Here is a 19,342-nt window from a genome sequence, read left to right as displayed (position 1 = left end):
GCCAGTCCTCTTCCGGCTGTGCCGGGTGGAGATTGTAACGGTACATGGCCAAGATGTTCAAACATTCATCGATGACCAGCAGGGTCAAATAATAATAATCACAGTGGTTGAAGTGGGTGCAACATGTCAGCACCTCAGGAGTAAATCTCAGTTGGCATTTCATAGCCGATCATTCAGAGTCAATGACGCAAACTATTGCAGCATAAATACTGGAGGCTGAGACAGGAGGGGTCTCCTATGTGCCACCTTTCCAACAAGTCAGTTTGACAAATTTCTGCCCTGCTAGAGCTGCCCCAGTCAACTGTAAGTGTTGTTATTGTGAAGTGGAAACGTCTAGGAGCAACAACGGCTCAGCTGCGAAGTGGTAGGCCACACAAGCTCACAGAACGGGACCGCCGAGTGCTAAAGCGCGAAGCAAGTAAAAATCGTCTGTTCTCAGTTCCAACACTCACTACCTAGTTCCAAACTTCCTCTGGAAGCAACATCAGCAAAATAATTGTTTGTTGGAAGCTTCATGAAATGGGTTTCCATGGCGGAGCAGCCGCACACAAGCCTAAGATTACCATGCGCAATGCAAAGCATCGGCTGGAGTGGTGTAAAGCTCGCTGCCATTGGACTCTGGAGCAGTGAAAACGTGTTCTCTGGAGGGATGATTCACGCTTCACCATCTGGCAGTCTGACGGACGAATCTGAGTTTGACGGATGCCATGAGAACACTACCTGCCCCAATGCATTGTGCCAACTGTAAAGTTTGGTGGAGGAGGAATAATGGCCTGGGGCTGTTTTTCATGATTCGGCCGAGGCTCCTTAGTTCCAGTGAAGGGAAATCTTAACTCTACAGCATGACATTCTAGACGATTCTGTGCTTCTAACTTTGTGGCAACAGTTTGGGGAAGGCACTTTCCGGTTTCAGCATGACAATGCTCCCGTGCACAAAGCGAGGTCCATACAGAATTGGTTTGTCGAGATCGGTGTGGAAGAACTTGACTGGCCTGCAGAGAACCATGACTGGCCTGCAGAGAACCTCCTCAACCCCATCGAATAAGCCATGCCTCCGTGCCCAACCTCACTAATGCTCTTGTGGCTGAATGGAAGCAAGTCCCCACAGCAATGCTCCAACATCTAGGGGAAGCCTTCCCAGAAGGGTGGAGGTGTGTTTTAGCAGCAAACTCCATATTGATTTTGGAATTAGTTGTTTGACAAGCAGGTGTCCACATACTTTTGATCATGTATTGTATTTTAATTGGACAGTTAATTCTGTATGTTGATAGGTGGCCAGTAGAGGTCACTCTCCCATCATCTAAATCCCAAAGACAAGTGCAGTGACAAGAAAATACGTAACAACAGAAATGTAGATTGAATATTGGTCTCCTATGTTCATGATAAAACATTTGGAGAAATCCATACTTTCATAGGTAGGTGAGGTGACCATATAATTATGGAGAGGGATGTAACTGGCTACATCTAGAGCCATATACAGTCCTGGAAAAAGTAAGTACACCCTTTCGAAAGTGGTCTTTTTTGGGGGGGGTTTACATATTTGGACACATGGATATTTGGGCTAAATTCCAACCACATTTATTGTTAAAGGTAACCCAATTTAACAAATTACACACAAAAACATTTGCTTTGAAAATGTTATACAATTAAAATAAACACAAATGCAATTTCCTTATGCAGAAAAAAATATGTACACCCCTACCTAAATCCATTTCCAAGCAATTCGAAGTACATTGTTCCACTGTCCGATGGATCATCTACAAATGGAGAAAATTCCAGACCACTGGCAATCTACTTAGGACAGGTCGTCCCACCACATTCAGCCCAAGAGCTGACCGAAAGATGCTCATAGAAGTCTCTAATGAACCCCAGGGTAACATCAAGGGATCTACAGGCCTCTCTAGACACAATCAATATCGAAGTGCATGAGTCAACTGTCAGAAAGAGACTGCACATACTTGGCCTACATGGGAGGTCAGGAAGAAGCCTCTGCTCTCAAAAAAATAGAAAATCAAGACTGACGTTTGCCAGACAACACCTGGGTAAAGACCAAAAGTACTGGACAATGTGCTCTGGACAGATGACTCAAAGGTGGAGTTGTTTGGCCACATCTTTGGTGAAAACGAAACACAGCCTTTGAACAGAAGAACCTCATCAACCGTAAATCATGGAGGCTGTGGCATTATGGTTTGGGGCTTCATGAAGATATTTCAGCCAAAGGGGGCAACACCAGCTATTGAAGCTAGGGGTATATTTCTTTTTTTCACATTATGGTATTGTAGATTTCTTTTTTTATTAATAAATTATTGCAAAGTATAATCTGTTTCATTTGTTAAATTAGGTTCCCTTTATCTGTCAATAGTGTTGAAGTAAAGACTTCATATACATCTGTCCAAATATTTACAAAAAAGTACTACTTTTCAGGGGATGTACTTACTTTTTCACATGACTGTATGCATTTCTAATAATAAATGTAGCCAGAGCCATATCCAACCCATCCAATAATAAAAAATGGAATATTTGTCATATGTAAACAACAGGTGTAGACTAACATTGAAATGCTTACGTACGTGTCCTTTTCCAACAATGCAGAGTTAAAAAGTGGAATATAACAATTATAGAAATAGTGACACAGTAAATAAATACAGTGAATAACAATGAGTAAAAACAACATGTATAGTACCGAGTTGATTTACAGGAGTACAAGATAATTGATGTAGCTATGTACATATAGGTAGGGGTGACGAGGCAACATGCTAGATAATAGACAGTGGCAGCAGTGTATGTAGCAAGTGTGTGGCGTCAATATGCATGTGTGTTCTTGTTGTGTGGGCGTATGTAGTATGTGTGTTGGGTAGAGGCAGTGTAAATATGTTTGAGTGTGTGGGTAGAGCCCGTGTAAATATGTTTGAGTGTGTGGGTAGAGGCAGGGTAAATATGTTTGAGTGTGTGGGTAGAGCCCGTGTAAATATGTTTGAGTGTGTGGGTAGAGCCCGTGTAAATATGTTTGAGTGTGTGGGTAGAGGCAGTGTAAATATGTTTGAGTGTGTGGGTAGAGCCAGTGTAAATATGTTTGAGTGTGTGGGTAGAGCCAGGGTAAATATGTTTGAGTGTGTGGGTAGAGCCAGGGTAAATATGTTTGAGGGTGTGGGTAGAGGCAGTGTAAAGATGTTTGAGTGTGTGGGTAGAGCCAGGGTAAATATGTTTGAGTGTGTGGGTAGAGCCCGTGTAAATATGTTTGAGTGTGTGGGTAGAGCCCGTGTAAATATGTTTGAGTGTGTGGGTAGAGCCAGGGTAAATATGTTTGAGTGTGTGGGTAGAGGCAGTGTAAATATGTTTGAGTGTGTGGGTAGAGCCAGGGTAAATATGTTTGAGTGTGTGGGTAGAGCCCGTGTAAATATGTTTGAGTGTGTGGGTAGAGCCAGGGTAAATATGTTTGAGTGTGTGGGTAGAGCCTGTGTAAATATGTTTGAGTGTGTGGGTAGAGGCAGGGTAAATATGTTTGAGTGTGTGGGTAGAGCCAGGGTAAATATGTTTGAGTGTGTGGGTAGAGGCAGGGTAAATATGTTTGAGTGTGTGGGTAGAGCCCGTGTAAATATGTTTGAGTGTGTGGGTAGAGGCAGGGTAAATATGTTTGAGTGTGTGGTTAGAGCCCGTGTAAATATGTTTGAGTGTGTGGGTAGAGCCCGTGTAAATATGTTTGAGTGTGTGGGTAGAGGCAGTGTAAATATGTTTGAGTGTGTGGGTAGAGCCAGTGTAAATATGTTTGAGTGTGTGGGTAGAGCCAGGGTAAATATGTTTGAGTGTGTGGGTAGAGCCAGGGTAAATATGTTTGAGTGTGTGGGTAGAGCCCGTGTAAAGATGTTTGAGTGTGTGGGTAGAGCCAGGGTAAATATGTTTGAGTGTGTGGGTAGAGGCAGTGTAAATATGTTTGAGTGTGTGGGTAGAGGCAGGGTAAATATGTTTGAGTGTGTGGGTAGAGCCAGGGTAAATTTGTTTGAGTGTGTGGGTAGAGCCCGTGTAAATATGTTTGAGTGTGTGGGTAGAGCCAGGGTAAATTTGTTTGAGTGTGTGGGTAGAGCCCGTGTAAATATGTTTGAGTGTGTGGGTAGAGGCAGGGTAAATATGTTTGAGTGTGTGGGTAGAGCCAGGGTAAATATGTTTGAGTGTGTGGGTAGAGCCAGTGTAAATATGTTTGAGTGTGTGGGTAGAGCCAGGGTAAATATGTTTGAGTGTGTGGGTAGAGGCAGGGTAAATATGTTTGAGTGTGTGGGTAGAGCCACAGGAGAGTTATTGCAAAAACATGTCAATACAGCTAGTCTGGGTAGCCATTTGATTGAGCTATTTAACGGTTTAGCAGCCATGGCTCCAGGGTAGAAGCTGTTCAGGGTAGTGTTGGTTCCAGACTTGGTGCACTGGTACCACTTGACTTGCAGTAGTAGAGAGAACAGTCTATGGTCTGGGGGGCTGGAATCTTTGAAAATGTTTTGGGCCTTCCTATGATACCATCTGATATAGAGGTCCTGGATGGCAGGGAGCCCGACCCTAGTGATGCACCGGGCCTTACTCACCCCCGTCTATAGCGTCTTGAGGTCAGGGTCCTTGCAGCTGTCGTACCAAGCGGTGATACTGCCAGTCAAGATGCTCTCAATGGTACAGCTGTAGACCTTTCTGAGGATCCGAGCCAAATCTTTTCAGCCTTCTGAGGGGGAAGAGTTGCTGTCGTGCACTCATCACAACTATGTGGGTATGTCTGGACAATGATAATTCCTTAGTGACGTGGACACAGAGGAACTTAAAGCTCTCGAACCACTCCACTACAGCCCCATCGATGTGAATGGGGGAGTGCTCACTCCTCTGTTTCCTGTATTACAAGACAAATATAGTTTGTCTATGTCAAGTGTGTAAACTAAGGTTAAAGCAGTGAATTATTACCCTTTTTTTTTCAAGATCCCTCTTGTTTTTTTGGCCAGGTGGGTACATGTCACCCTCTGGTGGAGCCAGTAGGACAATTCATGAGGCCTACTCAACTACTTGACATTCAATTCATCAGGCCAACTCAACTACTTGACATTCAATTCATCAGGCCAACTCAACTACATGACATTCAATTCATCAGGTCTACTCAACTACTTGACATTCAATTCATCAGGCCTACTCAACTACTTGACATTCAATTCATCAGGCCTACTCAACTACTTGACATTCAATTCATCAGGCCTACTCAACTACTTGACATTCCATTCATCAGGCCTACTCAACTTCTTGACATTCAATTCATCAGGCCTACTCAACTACTTGACATTCAATTCATCAGGCCTACTCAACTACTTGACATTCAATTCATCAGGCCAACTCAACTACTTGACATTCAATTCATCAGGCCAACTCAACTACTTGACATTCAATTCATCAGGCCTACTCAACTACTTGACATTCAATTCATCAGGCCTACTCAACTACTTGACATTCAAATCATCAGGCCTACTCAACTACTTGACAATCAATTCATCAGGCCTACTCAGCTACTTGACATTCAATTCATCAGGCCTACTCAACTACTTGACATTCAATTCATCAGGCCTACTCAACTACTTGACATTCAATTCATCAGGCCAACTCAACTACTTGACATTCAATTCATCAGGCCTACTCAACTACTTGACATTCAATTCATCAGGCCAACTCAACTACTTGACATTCAATTCACCAGGCCTACTCAACTACTTGACATTCAATTCACCAGGCCAACTCAACTACTTGACATTCAATTCATCAAGCCTACTCAACTACTTGACATTCAATTCATCAGGCCAACTCAACTACTTGACATTCAATTCATCAGGCCTACTCAACTACTTGACATTCAATTCATCAGGCCTACTCAACTACTTGACATTCAATTCATCAGGCCTACTCAACTACTTGACATTCAATTCATCAGGGCAACTCAACTACTTGACATTCAATTCATCAGGCCAACTCAACTACTTGACATTCAATTCATCAGGCCAACTCAACTACTTGACATTCAATTCATCAGGCCAACTCAACTACTTGACATTCAATTCATCAGGCCTACTCAACTACTTGACATTCAATTCATCAGGCCTACTCAACTACTTGACATTCAATTCATCAGGCCTACTCAACTACTTGACATTCAATTCACCAGGCCAACTCAACTACTTGACATTCAATTCATCAAGCCTACTCAACTACTTGACATTCAATTCATCAGGCCAACTCAACTACTTGACATTCAATTCATCAGGCCTACTCAACTACTTGACATTCAATTCATCAGGCCTACTCAACTACTTGACATTCAATTCATCAGGCCTACTCAACTACTTGACATTCAATTCATCAGGCCTACTCAACTACTTGACATTCAATTCACCAGGCCAACTCAACTACTTGACATTCAATTCATCAAGCCTACTCAACTACTTGACATTCAATTCATCAGGCCAACTCAACTACTTGACATTCAATTCATCAGGCCTACTCAACTACTTGACATTCAATTCATCAGGCCTACTCAACTACTTGACATTCAATTCATCAGGCCTACTCAACTACTTGACATTCAATTCATCAGGCCTACTCAACTACTTGACATTCAATCCATTGTTGGATATTTTGCCCTTGTACTACTATGTGGAATAATCTGCCATTTTAAAAACACGCTAAGAAATACTACAACACACATTCTTATTTGTTATAAGTTTGTCTTTTTTTACATAAGATCATTAGCAGAATCTGAGTCATTGATTAATTTGTCTTCGTTCTATCCTTGTAGTTGGACTCATATAAATAGCTTTGTTCCTTAATTTCTGTCTATAAAAGTGATATGTGCTGTAATTGCAGTGTAGGGCTGAATGTGTTGTCTCCTACTACTGAATGGGTTCAGTGGGGCTGTGTGTGTGGTGTGAGTGTCGGGGTGTGAAGCCCCTGTCCCTGGGCCTGGCAGACGGGCATAGAGAACCCGGCTTAACACAAGAACAATGGAGTCCTTTGACCAAAAAGACGCCCCCAAGACATGTGGCCTCCTGTCACCGTGGCAACCCCCCATGGGATAGCGAGCGGGCTGACAGCTGGAGAGGGAGAGTTACAAAAATGGAGTCCATTCTTTCCACTGAACCTCTCTTCGTCTACTCTATCATTCCCTCTCTCAATCATCAACGTGTGTGTGTGTAGTAGGCCTACGTTACACTGCACTTTCCAGCTGTTGAAGGATAGGTCCACTTTATGAGCTTAGGTTTTAATATACTATATAGGCCTGGCAGGCCGACCTATCCTTTTAAATAAAAAGTGAGTGTGACACCAGGTGATAAATAACACAATTTGTTATTTCCTGCTCATGTAACAATGACATTTACCGATGGGGTCATTGATACTTAAGGTACTTATGAGTGATATACAAGATCTTGCACTACACCTGTTTTTACACATTGTGCAAAAGCTATTCCAGCAAAAGAAAACGTTCCTTAATAACAAGATAACACTTGATTTATATAATGTTACATGCATCCTACACCACACATCCCTTCTCTGCTAAGGAGCTGAATGGTGTTAACAGTTCTGTTCATATCTGCTCCTCGGGACCTTAGTGTTATAGTAGGATGAGGATCTGTGCTCTCAACTCTCTATTATTCATGCTGCGTGGTGTCACTGTCCCTCAGCTCTTCATGGGTTTCCTGTAAAGCTAAGGACAGCCGAAGGATGAGGGAAACAAAGAGTGGAGGGGACTACTGCAACACCAAGGGCTCCTAGGGCCCCTCCCACTGGGAACACACTGGTTGAATCAATGTTGTTTCCACGGCATTTCAATAAAATGACGTTGAACCAACGTGGAATAGACATTGAGTTGACGTCTGTGCTCAGTGGGCTTCCTCCAATCTATTTGTGTTTTTCTCCTGATCTGTCCAGCTGCTATGGTTGTAGTGGTGTTAGCTGGCAGGTGACTCACCCCAGGGCTTTTATGAGTAAATAAAACACAAGTCTAATTTGAATAGAAGATTAACTAGAATATAATTGTGGGGGTCACTTGATTGTCAAGTGACTTGCGTTATGTTAACAAGCCAAACCAACATACAATATGTTCTGAGTGAGGGACAGCCATTAAACTGAAGAGCTGTGCTGCTGCCCAGTTGAAGAATATAGAACACTTATAAGAGAAGAGTTCTGGGCATGTCTGGACTAGATGAGACACAATCTGACAAGGTGTGTCTTTGGGATGAGGTGAGGAACATACCCTGTTAGAATCAAAGTTCTTTCCCCATCATTTCAACCCCCAAAAATATATGTGATGACATTGAATCAATGTGGAAAAATTATTGGATTTGCAAAAAGTAATCGACATAAGGCCATTTCCTATTTTTTATCATGTAACTTTTAATGTCAATCCAATGAGATTGTGACATTTTATTTACCGTATATTTTACGTAGAATTTACGTTAGTTGACAACTCAACCAGATATAAATCAAAAGTAGACATTGAACTGATGACGTCGGTGCTCAGTGGGTAGTTTGCCTGTGTGTGTGTATGTCTGTGTGTTTCTGAGGGAAGCTCTGGATAAGAGCATCTGCTAAATGGCTAAAATGTCAATATAAACATGACACTGGACAAGGCTCCATATCAGAGATGACTAGCCCACCACAGGGATGATACTAACTAGACGCTGTGTGATCTTGAAGGGATAATAGAAGTAGGCTACCCAGGAAGGCTTGCAAAAATATATATACTGGGGTAGTATTCATTAGGCACCAAACAGAAGAAAACAGTCGGAAACAGAGATGGATGGACTACATGCATTGGTTCAATAACAAACACTAATTTTGGTTGTTGCATTAGGTTTTGCTTCGGTGTGCCATAATGAATATGCCCCTGATCTGATTCTGTATAAATTAACTTTGGGGTTGTGACTGTGAGAAATGATCTGTCTCCGTTCATGACAGACGTCAACCATGATAAATTATCAGTTGTTTGGGTCGGTGTTAAGTAAATGGGGTCATTATTGACAACCTTAAAGCTCTCTCTGTTTGCGGTGGTATCAGTGAGGACTTCCAGGCCCTGGCTGGCTGCCCGCAGTAAAAGGGGTTGTTGTGATTCCAAGTGGGTTGGGAGGGAGTGGGACTTAGCCTGGAGGTAAATTGTGTCTGTGATGTAGACGGAGAAAGGTTAAGTTGTGGCAGGCTGATGACCTTATAGAGGAAATACAGGCAATGGTCTTCTATGTTCATGTGGCAGCGGACAGAGGGCCTGTAGATTAGCTGTGACATGCCCATTTCCTATTTATTTGAACAATTCTACTATCTCTGACATCATGGCTATAGTACATTATGGGAGACGTTACTGCATCTTATGAGAAAAATATGCTCTAAACGTATTTCCCCCCGATCTTTCTAGTTTCCCCTGGTCGACACAGGGGGGAGACAAACATACAGATCTGTACACAAACCGGATCCTAATTATGTGCTATCTTGAATGGCTAAATGAATAATGAGGATCATAGAATACTTAGCGAGAACTTACACCATGTGTTTTATTTGATATATGACATAAGGGCTCAACTTAAAAGTAACCCATGTTGAAATTTCATATGGGTCATAATCTTGAATACGTATCAATGATATTAACAGGGAGTATTCAAGGAGAGGAATATCCACAGAACACTTAAGATATCAAAGAACTCTCCATTACCTATAGGTTAATTAATTGACAAACCCACATGCCCCCAGTAGTCATTCATCCCAACTCATAATGAAGCTAATAAAACAGAAGCAGTGGTGATACTAGTTATTGAGAAGGAGATTATTGAGAAAGTAAGTGTTGCGGGAGAAAATGGGGATATACTATGGGAGTCTGCAGAGACAGAGTGGAAGAGAAGCAGTGCAGACAATGAGCTCCAGAGGTTAAGTCCCCAGCCCGCCAATAGGGCCCACAGGAATGCGAAAGGGTCTTGGAGGGGGCATTGTTGTCTGAGGTGCATCCTGCTCAGTGTATGAGACTACACATTACAACTCAAGGTCTATAGACTGACTGGTCCATGGGAATACTCAAGCGTATTTTTGTAGGAGAAGACATACTGTAGAAGACATAAATCACGTGGGGTACACCAATCTCGCAACTTTTTCTGTGTGTAATGTTTGTTTTTTCTTTTGAAATATTCTAAATAAATATGTAAATAGTAAACAGAAACACTGATCATCCAGGATATTGCAGCATTCTTCTCTGCTTGAAGAACCTTCCGGATAAATACAACTTGGGGCCTCGATATCACTTGACTGACTCCTCTCAGGCAGGGCGGCATGTGGTACCACTGTGTATCAGGGACTATAGCCCCAGGGGAGAGTCCTAGCCTTAACCCAGTTTGTGTCTGGGAAAGACAAAGGGGGTCCAACAACACACTGAATGGACGGGGGGCTGTTTATCCCCCTAGGAACATGCCCATGGCAGAAATGGAGCTAAGCCAGAGTTAAACCACCAAATGTGTTTTACCACCTTCAATAATGTTCCTCTCTTAAAGGGAGGCGTTAAATTATGACATGCATCCCGCTGTAAGGTCTGGACTTGTTTGAGAATTCTGTGATTTTGGGGTATGGCAAACTAGCAGTGTTTTGGAATGATGCCTTGGCCAATGGATTCTCCCCAACAGGGTTTGTCTATGGTAGCAGTTCCAAAGGGACCCAAATTGCCTGTACAACAATGAGTATGTCACAGTAATGCCTTGCAGTATGACAGAGTAATATGCCTGTTTAGAACCAACAGGTTCCTTCAAGGACATGCAGATTTGTTACAGTTGACAACGCTCTTTGTCATAGATATGTCAGTACTGTAGCGCTACTGTCTGTCTGTCATTGTTACTGAATACAGAACTCCACCACTTAGGATTCATTATATTACAGTCAGAATGAGTTGTTCATGTAAATTACCTTGTCAGTGGCACATCTATAAATGTACTCACACTGAAAGGATTGCAAGGCACAGTCAGCGAGACAATTGATTTGTCAAACCTCAGAGTTTTCCAAACAACCTCTTCCTTTATCTTTCAATTGGGCAATGTCTATGACAGAGAAGTGTACTTCAAGGCACTTTAAAAGTACTTTAAGTTACTAGCAGAGGAGTTTGTGTTTTCAGCTGGATTTCAGAAAGAGGAAAGACTGCAAAGAGTTCTCCACCACTTTGTGAGTGTGTGAGAGGTGTCTGGCTTGACTTTAAATTCAAACCTCAATCCCTGGAGTGTGTCCAGTCAGGCGGGGCCCTGGCTCTGGGTTTCCAACAAGCTGCACTTTACCTTCCAGCTGCTCTCTGTCCCCTTTGGATTGAGGGAGGGGAGGGAATAGGGGCCATGGGGGTGGAGATGGGTGGGGGCATGCTCTTGCCGGACAGGCCTGGAAATTTCCTTTTTATGTTTCAGCAGCCCATTCCAGGATGGGAGGGGTGTGAGCTGTGGGGTTTTGGGACTTGGCTAGGAGCCAGCCACAGCAGGAAGCTTGCTCGTTCACATGGACAAAAGCAGTCCTGGCCACTGCCTAGCTATCTGTGCAGGACTCAACAGCTCTCACTCACCCAACCCCCAAAACAGGAACTTTGCACAGTTATATGGGTCCGGCGGCACCACTGCACAGATTGACTGCAGTCAGTTACTCACAGCTGCACTGACTATTCAACCCTCTTTACACATGAATGCATGTATGTAATGTCATCAGTGTTTGTCTTCATTGTCTTTACAAAATAAAGTATTCTCTTTGACTAAATGCAACAGGAATAGAGGGATTTTCTTTTCATGTTCCCTTATGTTTTCATTCGTTATTTGATACTCGGTGATATTGTCTTACTCTACTGCTCAAAATCAAGTTGTCTGACCGTCTTTATAGCTGCCAAGGCTATTGGTAGTTATTGCTAAGTGCCTCTCCTCCTGTCTGTGCACCCTGCCTGTCTATAAGAATCAAATCAAATCAAAGTCCATTGGTCACCTACACAGATTTGCAGGTGCAGGGAAGAACTTGTGTTTCTAGCTCCAACAGTGCAGTAATAATACCTAACCTTTTTTTTTTTTAAGAAATAAAGAAATAGAATGAGCAATGTCAGAGTCTGGAATATATAATGCCCTCTCTGAACCTCTCATATGCCAGTATGTAAACAGCAGCATGGACCAAAACAAAAGTCCCACGGTTGATCTGTCTGGCAGAAAACCATGCATCATTTTACTCGCATCCAGGGGGTGTTTCCACTGTTGTTGCTGAACCAGACTTCTGCATGAATTGCTATGATCTCTGTCATAGTGCATGACATTATTCATTGATGTTGTTTGCTATATGTTTATGTTCATGTTGTGCACTTGGGGGGGTTGTGGTCTCAATACATATCTCAACAAACTTATGTTCAGTTTCATTTTATGATCACTATCATACTGAAATATTTGAAAGATATAATTTTCTAATATTTTAAGATGTATGCCATTTACAAGCCTTTCGCTGCACCCGCAACAACATCTGCTAAATATGTGTATGTGACCAATAACATTTGATTTGATGTGATAATGGTAGTTTCATGCTGGTTTAGAATGTTTCTTTTTGCACTCATATATTTATCTTCTGTCAAAAGCTACTACAATAGCCTGCCAGCCTACATTTCTACCTACCTACCTACTTACTGTGTCATACGGGTAGCTACTTTAATGTGCATATGTTTTGTCTCGTATGGTTTTTCTAACCAGTGAAAACCTCCTATGATCTAATTGCTCGCTTTATGACTTGATAATCCCTCTCTGAGGACTGCAGGGTGCTAATCATTTTAAACAAAGCTTCACATAATTTAATTTAGCGTCCAGGGAGATCATAAGATCATCATGAATAGGGAGTTTTAATAGGGAGGGCTGGTCTTTTCCTGGTTGATATACAGGCAGGCGTTGATGTTTTCTATTCAACAAAGAGCAAACTAAAGAATGTAATTCATGTCTTCAGTTCCAACCCACTGGGCACACACTGGTTGATTCAACGTTGTTTCAACGTCATTTCAATTCAATTACGTTGAACCACTGTGGAAAATACGTTCAATTGAACTCTGTGACCAGTAGGATGTGACAATTTGAATGTATTATACATTGTTGATATGATCACATAAAATCGTATAAATAAGATCACTCACTGATAGCATTAAACTGATCCATGCATGATGTAGCCCGACAAAACATAATGCACTTAGCACATAATGTGGCACTTGTAGATTCAGAGATCGTGTAGTGAGATATCAAGAAATGTTCCCTAAATGTCCAAATGATATGCAAATGAAAAATATGCTATTATTTCAAACAACAGCTCCGCTTCTGAAATGCAGAACATTCATGAGCGGGAAAAGGTGTTACAAGATTCACCTGTCAATTCCAATTAATGGTCGTTTCTTCCAGTGTCGGTTGGTGTCGTTCTCTGCTGCTCGGCATTGCGCTCATTTAAAATAAGCGTTTTTTTGTGTGTGGGATGATAATATTAGCCATAGTAATCTGACTGGCGAGGAACCAGCGATCAACCTAAACAGATACGCTTTTGTGATACTAGTGTATTCGGATATTAGTAACAAGCCTCCGAAATTTATTTGGGGCACTTGTATCTTTGCTGGTTCATTCTCCTGCTCTAATAGATAACAGAGCCTCTACAATAGATTGCAGAACCTACCGGTCTGTGTAGAGAGGGCTCTCGCTTTGATCTTTAAATACCCTCTCATTTAAAACCACACTGAGTTGCTTTGATTTTTCTCACGAGCCAGCTGTAAAATGTATAAATTCAGACGTTCCCTTAAATGACACTCTCCGTGTGCGCGCGCGCCCAGTGGAGACAGCAAGAACACCTTTCTATCCTTTTTTCTGCTCCACCATCTGTCCCTCCCTTTCTTCCATTTCATGTGTTCACCCTACATCTACCCCTGTTCCCCCCTCTCTACCCCTGTTCCCCCCCTTGCATTGAGTTTTCCTGTCCACTCCGCTTTGCAGTTTGAACGACGCAGACGGTCCCTGGCCCCGACTGTTCCCCCCTCCCCCACTAGCTGAGCTGCTGTTTCACTCAAAGATGGCGTCAGCTTTGGAGCCTCTGGTCTCTGGCTGCATTTTTGGGCTTGTTGTTGTCTCGGATTCGAAGGATTTTTGGCACATTCTCTTCGGCAACTCGACACGAAATTCCGGTGAGTAGCGGCTAGTGGGGAGAGGATATTACAAGGTCTCCGAGCTTCCTTTTGAAACCCGAACTGGACCAGTGGTAGCTTTCTGGGAAACGCGAGAGGTAGAGGGAACGGGGTACGGGGAGATGAAGATCGCGAGGGGGGAGGGAGGGTGCGAGCCGAGGCCTACTTCGCTCCAACGGCCTTGTCTTCACCGCATCGCAGTCCGCAGGCACTATGTGGGTGGGTGATGCAGGAAGGAAGTAAGGAAAGGTGAGGGATAGGTAGCCGTGTGTAGACACGCGTCTTGCCGGGAAATGTTTCCACCCAGAGCCGAGGCGAAGGAGGCCAAACGGCCATAGAACATATATTGTAACGTTGAAATATTATCCACTATAAAGTCGTCATTTTGGCACTTTCCCGATAACGGTTATGGCCGTTTACAACTTACATTGTGCATTTGCAGTCAGCGATCTCATCGTGAATATCATCCATTCTATTCTAAATTAGATTGTTCCTTGTGATTGTTGCCTGTGTTATTGTTTGAATCCTCGGGCGTTGTAGGAATCTGTCATTGTTGATTGTGTCAAAGCGCTGGTTTCCTTAAGACAGCTAGCTACACGCTCTTACTGTTTTGAGCTATTTCGTTACTGTTAGCAAGCAAATTAGCAATATCAGTTCGCGGGTAGGTTTGTAGCAACACAGCCTATTGCCTATCATATCAGTGAGAGTAAACAGAGGAGTAGGTTGAGAAAGTGAGACACTCGGCTATTGCTTGGCTAGCTAGCTAACGTTAACTACTGTTAGTTAACTGTGCTATATAGTAACGGAAACACCAATCCATGTATTTGAAAACAGATAACGTTAACATGGTTAATATAGCTAGCTACCAGTAATGAGACAGATGTTTAGCTAGATAACGAACACATCTAACGTTAGCTACCTTAGGTCACTTTAAAAAAACAAACGATCTATATTAATCAGCTACTGCACAAATGTAATCCAAGATCTTGTTTGTTGTGCATGGAATACAAATATATCTAACGTTAACATGCTTGCTGAAATCAAGCCAAGGCACTGAACATGAGATGTGGATAGCTAGTAGTGTTCCGTTTATTTAGCCATTTTAGTTGATTTGTTTTGCTGTTCAAAGTGAGAACCATGTGGCTTAGCAAAATCATAATGCCAAGAATTCAACAACAATGTATCCCGTTCTCCATAATCTGGGCTGTTGTTGTTATGATCTTTTTATCAATGTCTGTTTTCGGACCCAATTCATGAGCCCATGTTGTGAAATTCTTAGGTATATAAAGATAATATACCATAACATGTAAATAAAGGAGGTAGGGCTTTCTTCCGTAGTGTTTACTATGACACTTATGAGAGTTGCTCTGGTTTTGTGGTTAAAAGATTCTGCATTTACACAAAAATGGAGAACAGAATGTAAAGTTAACTCCATATCTACATTAGAGATCACCACAGTGGCTGATGTTTACCTACTCAGGCGCTAGTCTGGCACTGTCTTTCTAAGCTAACTATGCCCTCTGCTCAGGGTTTTCTCTTCCCATCCTAAATGTGTTTGTTATGTTCAGTGTTATAAACAGTGCTCATGTCAGGTAATGTTGATCTAGACTTCAGGCAGCATGTATCCATCTCATACAAGATGTGTGCTCCCTAACTGTCTCTGTGTTTAGTTGCCAAGCATGACTTTGTTTACATGCTGCTATTGTTTGAGTGTCTTAGTACATATCTTTTGAGGGTTACATTCAGTAGGCACTAAAGGAAGCAAATGTTTTGAAACGGCAGAATTACCTCAACTCTAATACAAAACTTAAAGATGTTTTTCTTTCAGTTTTTGCCTGCAGAATGTGAACGTCTTGCTGCGTTCTCTCTTGCACACACTTTCTGACCCTTCCATGTTTGTGTTCTTTGTTTCAGCAGGGTGCGTTTCCTGCTGAAGTTGACTGTGCATGAAGGTGATCAGCTCCCGCTGCTCCCTGGGGTGAGATCTGTCCCCTTCCAGGCCGGAGAACAAGTGGATACCGCTGGAGAGCGAAGAAAAGAACAAGGGTGAAGGAGTGGAGCTGCACGGATGAAATACATTTACATCCTTCTGCAAAAGAGTTTATTCCAATAATCTACAGGAAACATTTTTCCCCCACTGTCCTGATTCTACCCTTACAGTAGAACTGATCTTCAACTAAAGATGACAGTCAAGGTGTCCACGTCACACTGAGAGTCTCTTATTTGCATTGAGGGGAGACTGAAACTTCAGGTTGTAGCCGTTTGTCCCTCGGCCCTTTGCAACAGACAGTAGTGGGGGAAACCTAAGTGTTATTGTTGTAGTGTGTGTGGGTCCAACACAGCTCCAGAGTTAGTCAAGCACCTGCTGCTCCACAACACTGCTCTCCTCCAGGCTAACTGACCCTGCCGGGAGAGGGTAGTGGGTGGACCAAGCTTTATTGGGTGGGTTGGTGGGGGAGCCTATGCTATGGTGAGCTGTTCCCTGCCGTGCTGCTCAGGACCAGGCTCTGAGGGACTCACAGTGCGGCCCCGGGACAAAGGATAGTCTTCGGACAGAGGGGCTAGGAGGAGGAGGAGGAGGAGGAGGAGGAGGAGGAGGAGGAGGAGGAGGAGGAGGAGGAGGAGGAGGAGGAGGCGGCGGCCTGGGCCGCGGGATTCTTACCCTTTGCCCGCTACGGGCGTGTGTTTGTGTGTGTGTTGTCATTGCGACCTCCAGCCGCAGTCATGGTGAAGCTGGCCAACCCAATGTACACCACCTGGATCCTGGAGGCTATCAAGAAGGTGAAGAAGCAGAAGCAGCGGCCATCGGAGGAGAGGATATGCAACGCTGTGTCCATGTCCCACGGGCTGGACCGCAAGACGATACTGGAGCAGCTGGAGCTCAGTGTCAAGGATGGTACCATCCTCAAAGTCTCTAACAAGGGGCTCAACTCTTACAAGGATCCGGAGAACCCCGGCCGCCTGGCCTTCCCCAAACCCCGCCTGGGCAGCAGTGGAGTAGGGGGTGGTCATCATGGGCATGTGGGCCATGGCGGTAGCCACCATCGCTCTGGGAAGAAACCAGGGCTGGACTGGAACAAGCTGATCAAGCGTTCCCTGGAGGGGCTCCATGAGCCAGGGGGCTCCACTCTAAAAAGTGTTGAGCGCTTCCTCAAGTGCCAGGGTGATGTGGCGGCCTACCTGTCTGGCAGTGGCTCCATGGGGCCCGGGCTGTTCCACCAGCAGCTGAGAGTGGCACTGAAGCGGGCGTGTGCCCACGGCAGGGTGGCCAAGAATGGGCCGCTGTTCCACCTCCTCAGCCGTAGCTCCCAGTTGGATGGGACAGGCACAGTGGCGCTGGACTCCCTCCCACCTGTCCGCCTGCTGCCACACGAAAAGGACAAGGTAAGCCATGCACCTACATTCACTTTCTCAAATATAAACACAATGTAATGTCTCTGTAAACCTACAGTGTAAGTGAAAACGTATAACTGTAAAAAGAGCAATTTGTAATTTTTGTCCCCTGTTGCATTGGAAAGAATAAGTGATAATTAATTACATTTCTATAGCGCTTTTTTTTATAAAAATCTCAAAGCGCTTCAAAAGCAATAAACAAACAAGCGATACATCATGAGTAGCCAAGCCTTAGTTAGGTCTCCCAATAGAGGTCAAGTCTGAGAGCATGCATCATCTAAGACAGAGGGACAGTCCATGGCTTGATCAGAGGAAGGTGGTCAGGGAGATGGTTGAAGTCTAGTGACGATCATGTAGAAGTAAACAAACAATGAAGGCTGAAGGCAGCACACAATCAATCTTAGCAGAGCAAGAATGATATTTTATAAAGTGGTTTCCCATGTGGTTGTAGGGCTGCCAGGGATGATGTAATGCCAAAAATGTAACTTTATCTCATGCAATTAGTTGCCAGGTCGGGCAGCCATGCAGTAGAGTTTGGCAAGCCACAATGTCAAACCTTGAACTGGTTTTCATTTTTAACCAGTCTGTGCACAGTACACAAACAACACCCCTCTAACTCCTTCCAGGGCATTAACTTCCATATTGAGTGATCACACTGTTTGCACAGCGTGGTTTGATTGATAATGCCTTTGTTGGAGTGAGTGGTGTCAAATGCAGGGACTTACAGTGCAACCATTTTACTCACACATGCACCTAAATATTTTCCTGTGGGACTTGACATTTGTGGGCAGTGCGCCTAGAAAATTTGAAAGATTCTAGCTTTAATTTCTCAACATTTTAATTATGTTCTTAAATGTTTGCGTCCGCCTACATGTAACTTAGGTGTACACGTGTTCCTTGTAAAAAAAAAAAAAAGTACGTTTTTAGAGCATTTAAATGGTTTAATACATTTCATAGATTAGCTTGTGAATATAAGCAGGGGACATAGCTGATAAAGAGTTCGGAGCTCTGTTGTGTGTTTTTGTGTGATTTACATGACCGACTTAAAGCAACACGTTGTAGCCAAATTGGCCCTTGACTGGCAGACAGACAGACGGAGAGCTGTGAAAGAGAAACCCAAGGTAGAGCAGGTCCGTCCACAGGTCAGAGAAGCACCATGGGGGAGATGACCAGCGTAGCATCGCTGTGGCAGTCAGTGGGTCCGGCTTTCACTGTCTCTTTCAGGGGCCGGGTCAGCGTGTAGTGGTGGTGTACTCCAGGAGTAAGCAGGGTCAGCGGAGTGCCCTACAAGCAGTGGGCATAGTTCTCTGTGGGCTCTACAACCCTCTGTCTCAGGCCTGCAGCAGGATGAGAAAGAGAGGGAAAAGAGGTGTTCAGGGAAAAGTCACGTGGGGCCCAGTGAGTATCATGCCAGGACGAGAGAGACTGGTGACCAGCTGCAGGGCTGGAAGAGAGAGGGGTGGACACACACACACAGGGAGAGGGGTGAACACACACACACAGGGAGAGGGGTGGACACACACACACACACAGGGAGAGGGGTGAACACACACACACACACACACAGGGAGAGGGGTGGACACACACACACACACAGGGAGAGGGGTGAACACACACACACACACAGGAAGAGGGGTGGACACACACACACACACAGGGAGAGGGGTGAACACACACACACAGGGAGAGGGGTGGACACGCACACACAGGGAGAGGGGTGGACACACACACACACACAGGGAGAGGGGTGAACACACACACACA

At 43.9% G+C, this 19,342-nt stretch overlaps 1 protein-coding gene across 2 annotated transcripts in view; it reads left to right on the top strand.

The window, feature by feature from the left end:
• The first annotated feature begins 16,800 nt into the window (after window positions 1–16,800).
• LOC135513915 (histone acetyltransferase KAT6A-like) overlaps window positions 16,801–19,342 on the top strand; it is a 58,416-nt gene continuing 55,874 nt past the window's right edge. For both annotated transcript variants that reach the window (XM_064936925.1, XM_064936924.1), the window contains exon 1: window positions 16,801–17,569. In XM_064936925.1, coding sequence (XP_064792997.1) covers window positions 16,910–17,569 — 660 coding nt within the window. In that variant the 5' untranslated portion in view covers window positions 16,801–16,909. The remainder of the gene's footprint in view (window positions 17,570–19,342) is intronic.

Source organism: Oncorhynchus masou, chromosome 25, assembly GCF_036934945.1.
Source record: "Oncorhynchus masou masou isolate Uvic2021 chromosome 25, UVic_Omas_1.1, whole genome shotgun sequence".
In the NCBI taxonomy this organism is placed as follows: Eukaryota; Metazoa; Chordata; class Actinopteri; order Salmoniformes; family Salmonidae; genus Oncorhynchus; species Oncorhynchus masou.
Note: the sequence above shows the minus strand (reverse complement) of the source record. Positions and strands in the feature narration are given on the sequence as shown.